The sequence below is a fragment of the Cicer arietinum genome, chromosome 5 (assembly GCF_000331145.2).
Source record: "Cicer arietinum cultivar CDC Frontier isolate Library 1 chromosome 5, Cicar.CDCFrontier_v2.0, whole genome shotgun sequence".
NCBI lineage: Eukaryota > Viridiplantae > Streptophyta > Magnoliopsida > Fabales > Fabaceae > Cicer > Cicer arietinum.
In genome coordinates this window covers 66,558,947-66,574,585 of record NC_021164.2, presented here as the reverse complement: position 1 = coordinate 66,574,585, position 15,639 = coordinate 66,558,947, and the positions used below count along the sequence as shown (strand labels likewise).

Below are 15,639 nucleotides of genomic sequence, written 5' to 3'. Positions count from 1 at the left end.
GATAAGCAATATCAAATGTTGTCTACATCTTGAACAAATGTCATGCTAAAAGACTAGGCGACAAGACACCAGAAAAAGCTTGGTTTGGTAAGAACCAAATGTGAGTCACCTAAGGATATTTGGCTCATTATTCTCTAGACATGTGTCTGCTCAAAACAGAAGAAATTTGGATGATAGAGCTGAAATGATTTTTTTGGGTTATGATGCAACTGGAGCTTATAAGCTTTATGATCCAAGCAAAAGAAGAGTGGTTACAAGCAGAGATGTACTAGTGGATGAGTCTAAAAAATGGAATTGAGAAATAAATGCTACAATTAGCTCCAATGATGCAGTGATAATTGATCTTTATGGTGATCAAGAAGCAAGCCCAATATCACAACTAGCTCTAGAACCAATGAGACGATTTAGTAGAGCTATACAACTTTCTGTATCATCACACAAATATGAAGTAATATTTGATACATCAGTAAACACATATGGATAATTAATGCATTTTGCATTACTTGTTGAATCGGAACCAGTTGTAATGATCCCCTAAATTATCCAAATTGGATACTAGCAATGGAAGAAGAGCTTAAGCCCATTGAAAGAAAAAAAAAATTGGGAGCTGATGACATTACATATGAACATAAGATCAATTGATGTGAAATGGGTCTATAAATCAAAATGAAGCCTAATCGTGAGATTGCCAAATACAAGGCAAGACTTGTAGCAAAATGATTTCTACAAAGGCATGATCTAGATTTTGATGAAGCATATGTACCAATTGCCATAATTTAGACAATGATTGTTGTGTCAATGGCTAATTACAAAGGTTGGTCCATGCATCAACTAGATGTGAAGTAAGCATTGCTCAATGGACCATTGGATGAAGTATTTGCAAAGCAGCCACTGAGATATGAAATAAAGGGAAAAGAAGACAATGTGTACAAGCTGAAAAAAGCCTTGTATGGCTTGAAACAAGCTCTTAATGCTTGGAACAAGAGAATTGACAAAATTATATTAGAACAACAATTTAAGAAAATGTGTGAATGAACATGTAGTCTATGTTATAAGGTCAACAATCTTACCTACACTACTAAATATATTTATATTGATAACTGGATATGATGAAGCTGAAATAACACAATTTAAGACAAGAATGAAAGAAGAGTTTGAGATGTCAGACTTGGGTGTATTGACATATTTCCTTGGAATTGAATTTATCACTGTGAGAAAAATGAGTATTCATGCATCAAAATAAGTATGTTAATGATGTATTGAGGAGATTTAATACGCAAGAGTGCAATAACACTAACATTCTATCATAAAAGGGGTTGGTGTTGTCAAAAGAAGGAGACAAAGAGTTGATTGATTCTATATTGTTCAAACAATTGGTAGGATCATTGAGACATTTGTGTAAAACAATGCCTGACATATCATATAGTGTATGAATGATTAGTAGATACATGGAAAAACCAATAGTACCTCACTATTTGGTAGCAAAGAAGATTTTGAGATACATCAAAGGAACAACTGAGTATGTCCTGCTATATTCTAGAGGCTCATATAGAAGTAAAGTTGAACTAGTAGGATACACATATGTTGATTGGTGTGAAGGAAAAGTTAACATAATTTCTTATGTGTTTATGGTAAACAAAACGTTCGTTTCATGGTGCTCAAAAGAGCAAAGCATATTAGTTTTATCTTTATGTGAGGCTAAATATGAGCAGCATCAATGGGAACTTGTCAAACCCTGTGACTGGTAGAATTGATGATTGGAACGAGAATGAGAAATGAAGGGTCATTAAGAATGTTGATTGATAGTAAGTCAACAATAGATCCAACCAAACATCAACTGAACAAAAACAAGTTGTGGCTGAAACATTGCAAATCAGATGAGCAAAAGACTAATATTATCTCAAAGTCATTGAAGAGATTAAATTTTCAAGAGATGAGGAACAAGCTTCGAGTAATGTTTTTAATCATTATGAATTAAGGAGAACGCCAAACATGTAATTCAAGATGGTAGTTATAAGTGTTAGAAGTTAGTTGAAGGTTGTTATGGGCTCTTAGTAGTTAGTTATAACAACTTTTCATAAGCGTTTGATATATACTAGGGGTGGATATCAGACGGGTTTGGACGGTTTCCAGCCAAAAGTGTGAAACCGGCCTAATCCACGGGTGAGATTTATCGACCCAATTTCGTCAATTTTTTAAATCGGGTACGTCGGGTGGGTAAAAATGGGTTGGACTTTATTGAGCTTTTATACTTTGTTTTTCTTTAAAAAAAATTGTTGAGCCTTTTTTTACTTTATTGAACTCAAGTCACTTTTAATTAGATTGGGCTGCTGGGGTTGTGTGTTATTGGGTTTTTTTATAAAAAATTTGTCTTGTGTTTTGTGTTTGTGAGACATGAATATATTTTTATAGTAGTACTAAATGTATTTTAATTTTACATTTTAATATATAATATAAAATTAATAATATTAATATATAATATAAAAATAATAATATAATTCGGTCGGATTTAGGTACCGACGAATCCAAATTATTCATGTGAACTCAACCGTCTAAACCCATATGAACCCTTACTTTTCACCCGTTCAACCCATTAACCCGTCTGCAAATTTAAATTTTTTATTGGGTCAGTCGAGTTCAGTTGAATTCGGATATTATGTCCACCCCTAATAATATATACAACACAAACTAATGCAGTTACTTGTAATGCAAGCAATACAAGATTTTTGATTATTTTTCATTCATTTTCTCTTCCTACCTTTAATTCTTCAATCTGAATTGATTACAAAACTGATAAATAAATAAATGTTATAACATTGATCACATTTGATGCATTTACTATTATTATTAATGGGAATTGAAAAATATTTAACAATATATCTGCCGTTAGTTTAAGAACGTAACAATGCGGGGAAAAAGAAAAGAATGTAACAATTCCCGCTTACCTGAGAGAGCTGAATAGGCAGAGACCCAATGACTTAATTATATTATGGGAATAATAACAGCAAATGCTTACGGGGCCAGAAGTGCAATTCACATGACTTTTGGTTTTATTGTATGATGATAATCTAACTTCATTATTTGCCAGTTGCCATTCCAGCTAGTATGGTACGTGCTGCATATGGAAACACTACATACAATAATATTCGAACATGTAGTTAATTAATTTGTCTTAATTTCACTTCAGAGTCCACCTCTCCCCTTTTATAATAAAACCATTCCTTTTTTCCAATATATAATAGCAGAATTCTAATATAATGTGCCGTAATTGTTTCTAATTGAAAAAAATCAACAGATTCTAATTCTATCACCATCAACCGCTCCACTTGTGTAGAATAATAAAGAGAGGGACAATATACTTTTTGCCTGCCAACTAAGCACAAAAAACCCGGAGATCCATGACATGATTGGCAGCTTGCTCGCAACTTACAATCAAAAGCTACTACTAGGCTCACCTCAAATTAATCAGTTAATGCGATGCAACTACAAAAAAAAAAAAAGTACTACACTTTAATCACAAAGCTACTTAAGTTCACATATTAATGGAATTTAAACCCAGTCACGTATAGTTGAATCTATATTATGGAGATCCCTGTTAATTAGATACATATACATAATTCTAAAAGAGATTAAAAATTATATATTATTTATATAAAATAAATTATTTTACACCTACAATTAATAATAATAATAATTTGTCAATACATTAAATAATTTTATTTTTTATTTAAAATATTAGTAATTTGTGATTGATTGTCAGTTGAAATATGAACATATTTATACTTTAAATTAATTATGAAATCCTCAAATTTAGTTAAAAATTAATAAAGTGCATTTGAATTTTTGATAGATAAAAATAAAAATAAAATGAATAAAGTAACTTCTTAAACTTTTATTTATTTAAATAGAAAATATAATTTAATAATTAATACATCATTAATTTGTAAACATCTTACCCAATCAATTTAGAGATGGCAATTTTTTGGACATAAATTCCAAATATTATTGCTTTTATATTTTTTTAATTGATTAATGGAAAACAAACGTTACTTAATCACAAGAGTAGTAAATGTTAAGAGGCACGCTATGAGTTGAGAGTCTGAGCTTGAACCAGTTGTCGTGTTGTCGGTGGTATTGTCTGTGAGATCATCCCAATCCATCTTCTTCATAATTTCACACTTCACAGTTCACAGCACACCATATACTCTCTCTCTCTCTCGTTAATGTCCGTGAAATCAAAATCAACAACTCACACTAAATAATAACACTAACCACGCTCGCCAATTTTCTTCCACTGCGACACGGGCATAGCTGATGCACCGTGCGCCCCTTTCGCTTCATACTCTCTTTTCGAAGGTTTTTCCTCATTCGATTCTTCTATTTTCACGCTTTCATTTATTTTCCATCTTTCCTTCATTTCGTTTGTAAACTTCTTTGATCTTTCGTTGACTCACATACTACTCATTTTTCACTTCCACTCCTCCGTACTTGATCTACTACATTCATCTTCAAATTCTTTTTTTCGAATTCCGCAGCACTTTTCAGTTTTACTAAGGAATCTTATTTTGCTTGATCTTACAGTCCATCGGTTAGGTCACCGTCATCGTGTTTTATTCCAATTATTAATTTGTGAAATTCGAATATGTGGTTTTAATTCAATTATCCAATTACCGTGTGAGATTCGTGATTCGTAATTTTATGAAATTTGAATTGGTAATGAACAGGGAGGCTTTGATGTTCTGACTGTGACTCCAGTATAGATCTGGAGAAGGGACAATATCCTGAACTGATTTTGCTTGCGATAGTCTTCGACTGACGTGAAGCAAAGATGGCGACCACAATGCCTTGGAGATTTGCCGTCAACAATGGTAGTAGCCTTGCTGTTAATGATTTGGTACTTCTCTCATATTTTTCAATATTTTTTTGCAGTTTTTTTTCCTCCATTTTGCGTAATCACATAGTTATTGTCTTATAGGATTTTGAGTTGGTTTTGGTAATGGCAAAAGTGTTTAAGAAAGTATAAACATGTAGTTTAATTATGGATCTTATTTCCAGTTAGTATGTATGGATATATTGTTTTTTCAGATTTATGTATGTTATGAAATTGATAAGAATTATTTTACTTTCGATAGTTAAGAGTATTTGTTACATACACACCAAAGCGTCTTTGTACATGCCACTGCATCAACTTGGCAGTTGGCCTTAAAATGGGATTCAGGGCCACAGTACAAAGTTGGGAAAAAAGGTGGCATTGGTAGATTGTTTGTTCACGCATCTAATCTAACATACCATTTATGGCCATCTTTGTAAGTGGGTAGTTGTAGTGTTTTCTCCACACACAAGGCACAATATACACTTTGATTCATGCTAACACTACATATGATGTACACTTTTATACTCCATTTCAAATTTCTATGTTTTCCTCAGTAAGATGCAACCATAAATGAAAAAGTCAACTGTAATGGAAGCAACGATCATCAATACCTAGAAAATATGTACTTTCTAGATATGGAGTATGATAAAGTCGTGATATGTTTGGTTTACCTATGTTCCCTCACAGCTTTCTGTTTCTTCGCATATTACTAAGGGCAACAGGAAAGTGATAAACTGGATTTGCATGCAAGATGGAAATAAAGAAAGGAAAATTGAACTTCAATATTCATTTTTTTTTAAGTGTTCGATGTTCATCTTTACCCATTACCGCATCTAGTATTTTTTCCTATTATGTTAATGTATTTTTTTTCCTGATAAACTTTTCTTATGTTAATGACTTAATGTTACTTCCAATGTTAACAATTTAGAGATATACAGACATTCCGTTTAACCTTCTCCACTGTCATTCTTTTGATTGCAGGAAAGAAATGGTGATGGAAAGGCTCAAGATTCAGAGGCTCCAACTCCCCATTCTGTTCTGAAAATGGGATTGAGGTTGGTTACAATGTAAATCTTGTCTAAAAATTATGTCAAAATAAAAGGAATATTCTACAGCCTGGAAAACCAATGAATCTGTTGCTTGAAATGTTCTACTAAAATCAACGTATTTTTTTTCTCCGTGTTCGGCACATTTTTGTGATTTAGCAATTGTACTTATGCCTGCTGCCAAGTAAGCTAGCACCCATGGATCTTGCCTGTTGTGTTATAGTTTGTCACCTAAAAAATTCAAAGGCCGAAATATGTTCTTTTTTCTTTGAGAATCTTTCATTCATAAAAGATAAGTTTGTGTGGGGCTTTGGCAATATTGCATATATGCTCCCTAATCTAAGAACCATCTTACTTGATTCGTTGATATGGCTTTTGATAATTTCAATTGAGGATAAATTCTAATGTGTAAACTTCAGTATCTTGTATTCCTAACTGGTTGCAGAGAACGTAGCAGCAGCGGCATGGAGGATGCAGATGGGACATTAGCTAGTATTGCTCAATGCATTGAGCAGCTGCGTCAGAGTTCATCTTCTATGCAAGAGAAAGAGTATTCCTTGCAGCAATTATTGGAGCTTATTGATACACGTGAAAATGCTTTTAGTGCAGTTGGATCTCATTCTCAGGCGGTTCCGGTGCTTGTTTCCCTTCTCCGGTCAGGGTCATTGAATGTGAAGATACAGGCAGCAACTGTCTTGGGCTCACTTTGTAAAGAAAATGAGCTAAGGGTGAAAGTCTTGCTTGGAGGATGCATTCCTCCTTTGCTCGGTCTACTGAAGTCCAGTTCTGAAGAAGGTCAAGTAGCTGCTGCAAAGACAATTTTTGCTGTCTCTCAAGGTGATGCCAAAGATCATGTTGGATCAAAAATCTTTTCAACTGAGGGAGTTGTTCCGGTGCTCTGGGAACAGCTACAAAAGGGCCTGAAGAGTGGAAGTGTAGTGGATAGTTTGTTGACTGGAGCATTGAAAAATCTCTACAACAGTACTGAGAGATTCTGGAATGCCACAATACAGGCTGGAGGAGTGGACATATTACTGAAGTTACTTACAACAGGACAGTCTAGCACTTTAGCTAATGTGTGCTTTTTACTTGCCTGTATGATGATGGAAGATGCAACTTTTTGTTCAAAGGTATTGACAGCAGATGCAACAAAACAGCTCCTCAAACTTTTAGGTCCTGGTAATGATGCCCCAGTTAGAGCTGAAGCAGCTGGTGCTCTTAAATCTCTATCTGCCCAGTGCCAAGATGCAAGGAAAGAGATAGCCAATTCTAATGGCATTCCTGCTTTGATTAATGCTACCATAGCTCCTTCTAAAGAGTTTATGCAAGGTGAGTATGCTCAAGCAATACAGGAGAATGCCATGTGTGCTCTTGCGAATATCTCTGGCGGTTTGTCTTATGTCATCTCTAGCCTTGGTCAAAGCCTTGAATCGTGCTCCTCACCGACCCAAACAGCCGACACATTGGGGGCTTTAGCTTCAGCTCTTATGATATATGATGACAAGGCAGAATCTACCAGATCATCAGATCCTTTGGCAGTTGAGCAGACTTTACTCGAGCAATTTAAACCTCGCTCGGCCTTCCTTGTGCAGGAAAGGACCATTGAAGCCCTTGCTAGTTTGTATGGCAATCCTATACTCTCACTTAAACTTGCAAATTCTGATGCCAAACGTTTGCTTGTTGGTTTAATAACAATGGCTGCTAATGAAGTACAAGATGAGCTTCTAAAAGCTCTCTTGACACTGTGCAATAGTGAATGCAGTCTATGGCGCGCACTTCAAGGCCGTGAAGGAGTTCAGCTATTGATATCTCTTCTGGGGCTTTCATCAGAACAACAACAAGAATGTGCTGTTGCCTTGCTCTGTCTTTTGTCTAATGAAAATGATGAAAGTAAATGGGCCATTACTGCTGCTGGTGGTATACCACCACTTGTTCAAATTTTGGAGTCAGGATCTGCAAAAGCAAAGGAAGACTCTGCAACAATCCTTAGGAACCTATGTGATCACAGTGAGGATATACGTGCTTGTGTTGAAAGCGCTGATGCAGTTCCTGCATTATTGTGGCTATTGAAGAATGGAAGCCCAAATGGGAAAGAGATTGCGGCTAAGACCTTGAATCATTTAATTCATAAATCTGATACAGCAACTATCAGTCAGCTTACAGCACTTTTGACTAGTGATCTACCTGAATCTAAGGTTTATGTTTTAGATGCTTTGAGGAGTATGCTTTCTGTTGTTTCTCTTAGTGACCTTCTACGTGAAGGTAGTGCTGCCAGTGATGCGGTTGATACAATGATAAAATTATTGAGCTCAACTAAGGAAGAAACTCAGGCAAAGTCTGCATCAGCTTTGTCAGGAATTTTTCAAGCAAGGAAAGATGTGCGAGAAAGCAACATTGCTGTTAAAACTCTTTGGTCAGCCATGAAGTTGCTTAATGTTGAATCAGGAATTATCTTAATGGAGTCCTCACGCTGTCTAGCTGCAATATTTCTTTCCATCAAAGAAAACAGGGAGGTAGCTTCTATTGCTAGAGATGCGTTATCCTCCCTAATTGCACTAGCTAGTTCATCATTTTTGGAAGTAGCAGAGCTAGCGATATGTGCTGTTGCAAATCTTTTTTTGGATAGTGAAATTGCTGAGAAAGCTATTGCAGAGGAAGTTATTTTGCCTGCTACCAGAGTATTGCGTGAAGGCACAAAATCTGGAAAAACACATGCAGCAGCAGCCATTGCTCGCCTTTTGCATTCCAGGCAAGTTGATTATGCTGTAAATGATTGTGTGAACCGTGCTGGTACTGTTCTTGCATTAGTTTCTTTCTTAGACTCTGCTATAAATGAACCTGTTGCGACAACAGAGGCTCTAGAAGCACTTGCCATTCTGTCCAGGTTGAAAGAGACCACTGCACTTAATAAACCTGCTTGGCTGATTTTGGCCGAATTCCCTAAAAGCATAAGCCCAATAGTTTTGTCAATTGCTGATTCAACACCAGCGTTGCAGGATAAAGCTATTGAAATATTATCTCGATTATGCATGGATCAGCCTTCTGTGTTGGGAGAGACCGTTGCTACTGCATCTGGATGTATATCTTCAATAGCTAAGAGGATAATCAATTCTGCTTCTACAAATGTAAAGGTCAAAATTGGGGGAGCGGCAATTCTTATTTGTGCTGCTAAAGAAAATCATCAGAAGCTGGTGGAGGATCTAAATTTATCAAACTTGTGTGCTAATCTTATACAGTCGCTTGTCGATATGCTTATTTCTTCACAGGCTACTTGGGTTAATGAGGGCGATGATGACAACAAGGAAGTCATCAGCATTTGCAGGCATACAAAAGAAGCCGATGATGGTAAATTCACCAAAAGCACCGCCGTTATATCTGGTGCCAATGTAGCTATATGGTTACTGTCTGTTCTTGCTTGTCATGACAAAAAAGGTAAAGTTGCAATAATGGAGGCTGGAGCGATTGAGATTCTCACTGACAGGATTGGAAATTTTTCCTCACAATACAGTCAGGTATTCACGTGCCTTATTTCACTATGTTTTCAGTTAATCCAAAGTAGATAGTGCCATCTGATTTAGTTCATGTCAAATATTTACTTATTTGCATAAAGTCATTCTACAGATTAGTATTCCTATTATCTCTGTATATCAACCTTGGCTACTCTATGGTGACGATGCAGATTGACTATAAAGAAGATAGCAGCATGTGGATTTGTGCTTTGTTGTTGGCAATATTATTTCAAGATAGGGATATCATACGAGCACATGCAACAATGAAATCTATACCAGCCCTTGCCAACTTATTGAAGTCAGAGGAATCTGCAAACAAATATTTTGCTGCACAATCAATAGCTAGCCTAGTCTGTAATGGTAGCAGGGGAACACTTCTATCTGTGGCAAATTCTGGGGCGGCAGGTGGACTTATCTCCTTTCTTGGCTGTGCTGATGTTGATATACAGGATCTTCTGGAATTGTCAAATGAATTTTTGTTGGTGCCGTATCCTGATCAAGTTGCTCTTGAGAGGTTGTTTAGAGTGGATGACATTAGAGTTGGTGCCACTTCTCGGAAGGCAATACCTGTCCTAGTTGATCTTCTCAAACCAATTCCAGATCGCCCAGGAGCACCATTTTTAGCACTTGGGTTTTTGACTCAGCTTGCTAGAGACTGTCCATCAAATACGATTGTAATGGTAGAGTCTGGGGCCATAGAGGCACTTACCAAGTATCTTTCACTGGGTCCACAAGATGCAACCGAAGAAGCTGCTACAGATCTGTTAGGAATTTTGTTTAGTAGTGCTGAGATAAGGAGACACGAGTCAGCATTTGGTGCTGTTGCTCAACTTGTAGCTGTGCTTCGTTTAGGAGGAAGAGCTGCAAGGTATAGTGCTGCTAAAGCCTTGGAAAGTTTATTCTCGGCTGACAACATTAGAAATGCAGAGAGTGCCCGACAAGCTGTTCAACCCTTGGTGGAAATTCTTAATACTGGTTTAGAGAGAGAGCAATATGCTGCAATCGCTGCATTAGTTAAGTTACTGAGTGAAAATCCTTCAAGAGCACTCGCTGTTGCTGACGTTGAGATGAATGCCATTGATGTTCTGTGCAGAATTCTTTCAACAGATTGTTCAATGGACCTCAAAGGGGATGCTGCTGAATTATGTTGTGTTCTTTTTGGAAATACACGGATTCGATCCACAATGGCAGCTGCACGGTGTGTTGAACCTCTTGTCTCTCTACTTGTAACTGAGTTTAGTCCTGCTCAGCTTTCAGTTGTCCGGGCATTGGATAGGCTTGTTGGGGATGAGCAATTGGCTGAATTAGTTGCTGCACATGGTGCAGTTATTCCTCTCGTTGGCCTACTGTATGGTAGGAACTTTGTACTTCATGAGGCCATATCCAGAGCTCTGGTCAAGTTAGGAAAAGATAGGCCAGCTTGTAAAATGGAAATGGTGAAAGCTGGAGTCATTGAAAGCATACTTGACATCCTTCATGAAGCACCTGATTATCTCTGTGCAGCTTTTGCAGAATTGCTGCGTATATTGACCAATAATGCTAGCATAGCTAAAGGATCATCGGCTGCTAAAGTAGTTGAACCCCTGTTCTTTTTGCTAACAAGACAAGAATTTGGCCCCGATGGACAACATAGTGCATTGCAGGTTTTGGTTAATATCTTAGAGCATCCACAGTGCCGTGCTGATTACACATTAACTTCCAACCAAGCCATTGAACCACTCATTCCCTTGCTTGATTCTCCAATAGAAGCAGTGCAACAGTTGGTTGCTGAGCTTCTCTCACACCTACTTTTAGAAGAACACCTTCAGAAGGACCCAGTGACACAGCAAGTAATTGGCCCTCTTGTGCGAGTTCTTGGTTCTGGCATACAAATATTGCAGCAGAGAGCTTTGAAGGCCCTTGTCAGTATTGCAATTATATGGCCAAATGAAATTGCCAAAGAGGGCGGTGTTATTGAAATTTCCAAAGTGATATTGCAAGCTGACCCTTCCATTCCTCATGCTTTATGGGAGTCTGCTGCCTCTGTTTTGGCAAGTATTCTGCAATTTAGTTCTGAATTCTACTTGGAAATTCCTGTTGCTGTTTTGGTAAGGTTGCTTCGATCTGGATCAGAGAGTACAGTTAGTGGTGCATTAAATGCTCTTCTCGTGTTGGAAAGTGATGATGGAACTAGCGCAGAGGCAATGGCTGAAAGCGGTGCCATAGAGGCTCTCTTGGAGCTCCTAAGATCTCATCAGTGTGAGGACACTGCTGCAAGACTCTTAGAAGTATTGCTGAACAATGTAAAGATTAGAGAAACAAAAGTTACTAAATCAGCCATCTTACCATTATCCCAGTACCTCTTGGACCCACAAACTCAAGCACAGCAAGCAAGGTTATTAGCAACTTTGGCTCTTGGTGATCTATTCCAGAATGAGGGTCTTGCTCGGACAGCTGATGCAGTTTCAGCCTGTCGGGCTTTGGTAAATGTGCTTGAAGACCAACCAACTGAAGAAATGAAAGTCGTTGCCATATGTGCTCTGCAAAACCTTGTGATGTACAGCCGATCAAATAAAAGAGCAGTTGCAGAGGCCGGTGGTGTTCAGGTTATACTGGATCTGATTGGTTCGAGTGATCCTGACACATCAGTCCAGGCTGCAATGTTTATTAAACTTCTCTTTTCAAATCATACTATTCAAGAGTATGCTTCTAGTGAAACAGTCAGAGCGATAACTGGTGAGTTCTTTGCCATCATGCAATGTTAACATGTGTTTTTATACTGAACAGTTTTGTGATATCTGGTCCTCTTTTTACTTGAATGGTGCTTTATTTTCTATGCGTCTGTTTTCGAAGTGGGATTTCTTACCCTTTCATAAACTAGTTGATAAATCACAGTAAATGCATTTTTTCTTGCTTTTACAAGCTGGGGCATAAATTGGTTTTCACTTTTCATAATATTTTCAATTAAAAAAACCAATATTGTTACACAAGAGGTTAACAAATCTTTTGAAAAATATCAAAGCTGAATTTTGGAAAGCGACACTGTTTGATTCATGTAACGACTCCCAACTAGTAGAAAAAGGCTACTGTTGTTGCACATGATCATGCTATATAACCTCTTCTAGCAAAAATGGGGACATAGGCTTCTGTTAGGTCTTCGTTAAGTGACTAAAAAGTACTAGTATTTGTTAAACACAAAAGACTAAGTTAATAGGAGATGAAGGTGTTTTTAATCTGAGTTTATTGATAATGATAAATGACGAGATTATGTGTTTACATATAAGTTGCTTCACCAAGCTAACCAAATTACTTTCATTTATATCTTTCTATCTCTCTCTTCAGTTTGTAAACATGGCCTAACAATTTTTTTTATGGTCTTGTAGCTGCTATTGAAAAGGATTTATGGGCTACTGGAACGGTGAACGACGAGTATCTTAAAGCCTTAAATTCTCTATTTAGCAACTTCCCACGACTGAGAGCAACTGAACCAGCAACACTTAGCATTCCACATCTGGTTACATCCTTAAAGACAGGTTCAGAGGCTACTCAAGAAGCTTCTTTGGATGCACTTTTCCTGCTCAGGCAAGCTTGGTCAGCGTGCCCAGCGGAAGTTTCAAGAGCTCAGTCCATAGCAGCCGCAGATGCTATTCCTTTGTTACAGTACTTAATCCAGTCTGGCCCACCCCGGTTTCAGGAGAAGGCAGAATTTCTATTGCAGTGTTTGCCAGGGACATTGGTGGTGATTATCAAGTCTGGTAATAATATGAAGCAGTCTGTTGGAAACCCAAGTGTTTACTGTAAGCTTACACTTGGAAACACTCCTCCAAGGCAAACCAAGGTATTTTCTAGAAACAATTTCATACCTACTCATTATCTTGTGATCTTCTCCTCTATTGCACTAGAATTACTTGACACCAGTGACATGTCTCTTTTACGTGAGAATGATATACAATTGTCTCTCTGTGTCAAATATGCATAGATTTAACCAGTGAAGGCTGTTTCTTGATAAAGTTATCTGCGGTGTTTCACTGAAAACTATGCTCATGTAAGAAAATCCCCGTTGAGATATGCAACTTTAAAGTTGCTTTGTGGAAAAAATTCCTGTTGACTATTTAGTATATACATATTCTGCTGCAGTTAGTTACCATCTTTAAACTTCAGAATTAGATTTATCCCAAATAGATTTTTTTATCTTCCCTATATAATAGCTTTGACTAAAACGGTGATTTGCTAAATTATTAATATGAGAGTATTTTGTTATCAAATCCTCGCTCCTTCCCTCTTGGGCATCTTTACTAGAGACACAACCACTTCAAGGAAGGACAGGGATTTGCTGAGTTTGTAATTGTATTATACAACACAGAATATAGTGTTTTCTGCTTGATAATTCATATGAAACCTGTTTTAATTTGTTTTTTTTCTCTTGGGAAAATTAATATTAATATGCTAATACATGAGAATGTGCTGCTCAGGTGGTCTCAACTGGCCCCAACCCAGAGTGGGATGAGAGTTTCTCATGGTCCTTTGAGAGTCCTCCAAAAGGCCAGAAGCTTCATATTTCTTGCAAAAACAAGAGCAAAATGGGGAAGGTAGCTGTGGAAAAATTGGACTAAACAATAAATCACTCTATTCGTCTTCATTTATTTTGTTCTTACACCTCCATTTATTCTTTCTATTTTTTTTTTCTGATCACAGAGTTCATTTGGGAAAGTGACAATCCAGATTGATCGGGTGGTGATGCTAGGGGCAGTTTCTGGAGAGTATACTCTGTTACCGGAAAGTAAAAGTGGCCCCTCAAGAAATTTAGAAATAGAATTTCAATGGTCTAACAAGTGATACCCATTACCTTAGCATCAAGCTTTGCAATTGAAACATAGGGCACATGGTCGAAAAGAAAATTTTGTTTAAACTTTGGATTATTGTATTTATCATGCTAAGTGTATATAGCAACAGTTCATTTTTCGTCTTTAGTCCCAAACAAATTCTTTTGTCATAATATTCTTTTGTAACTTGATCATTCATTTCCTAGTTTAGATACTGGAGATACGAAGATCAGGCCTGCTTCAAGTTTCTTGTATTATATGGTTTTTGCTGTTGTCAATTTTTCGCTTTATGGGGTTGTGAACTCAACTATTTGAGGAAAATTAAATGTAAAATAACAATAGTCCAGTGTCGTACCAAAGAAAAACATCTCGTCTGATATTTATGTTGATCTAAAGTTTTGACTTGATGTTATCGTTGCACTTCCTAATCGTACATCTAAAACTATGGTGATTTTGCTCCTTGCTAGTTGTTAGTTACATAGAAATGCTAAAAGTAAATAAAAAGGGATATGCAAAGTCATCACAGAACTCATTTTAAAGGAACTCATATTTTTACTTTAATGGTGAACTCAACATGAGTTTATTAAATAAGGTATATTAATCGTCACACATTTATTATTATTAATAAATTAATAAAAAAACATAACAGTTATAATTTTATTATTATTAAAGTATCGTTCATTCTTGAGATTGCCAAAAATTGAATTTTACATAACTATACAAATGAACTCGCCATGGCAGGACGAACTCATTTGGTAACTGTTGGAGATGCTCTAAGTAGCAAGATTATAGCAACTTGATGAGAAGCATTATCTACCCACGTACTCAGTCTCTACTTCACTCGAGGGTAAATTTTATACTGAAAGACAATTAAATTAAATTTCTTGTATCTGTGATATGGTAACCTATATACACATGTCGATGGATCACTTCTGTTTTTTAGCAATGTTTTCATCTACAATAATTAAACGATGCTATTTTATGTCATTGAGGGCAAGTCTTCAAAAGCTTTAGGATATTAAATACAGGGTTTCTTAAACTTAATATCGCTTAACACATGTCTTTAATATTGCTTAATACATATTTTTCATCAAACGAAGATATACATATTTTTAATACACAAACGGTTTAGATTGTTGTAATGAGAACAAATTGTGAAATATTCAACAAAAACAACGAGTTGGTAAAATTAGTTGGAAATGGACACAGAAGAGAAGATAGTGGTAAAGTGAGGTATCTAGGAGAGTGGATTGTAATTAGGGTGGGTGTGAATTATGTCATGAATCTCTCTTCTATATATCTATCCATATTTATATGTATTCTCCAATTCTCCCTAAATTCCTTTTACAGTATATTACATATGTACTTGCTGCCATCCTCTTTAGCTACTATGTGTGTTTTATGACACA

At 36.5% G+C, this 15,639-nt stretch overlaps 1 protein-coding gene across 4 annotated transcripts; it reads left to right on the top strand.

Moving 5' to 3' along the window:
* Positions 1-4,073: 4,073 nt before the first annotated feature.
* Positions 4,074-14,637, top strand: LOC101501926 (protein CELLULOSE SYNTHASE INTERACTIVE 1). Of its 4 annotated transcripts, none has more exons than XM_004502395.4 (8): positions 4,074-4,356; positions 4,725-4,894; positions 5,855-5,928; positions 6,365-9,431; positions 9,599-12,143; positions 12,791-13,245; positions 13,880-13,996; positions 14,103-14,637. In XM_004502395.4, the coding sequence occupies exons 2-8, from the start codon at positions 4,829-4,831 to the stop codon at positions 14,241-14,243; spliced, it is 6,465 nt and encodes a 2,154-aa protein (XP_004502452.1). In that variant the 5' UTR covers positions 4,074-4,356; positions 4,725-4,828; the 3' UTR covers positions 14,244-14,637. The 4 variants fall into 4 exon arrangements, with proteins under 4 accessions (XP_004502452.1, XP_073225067.1, XP_004502453.1 ...); XM_073368966.1 differs by lacking the exon at positions 4,074-4,356 and adding an exon at positions 4,404-4,588; XM_004502396.3 differs by lacking the exon at positions 4,074-4,356 and having other exon boundaries at positions 4,726-4,868.
* The last annotated feature ends 1,002 nt before the right edge of the window (positions 14,638-15,639 follow it).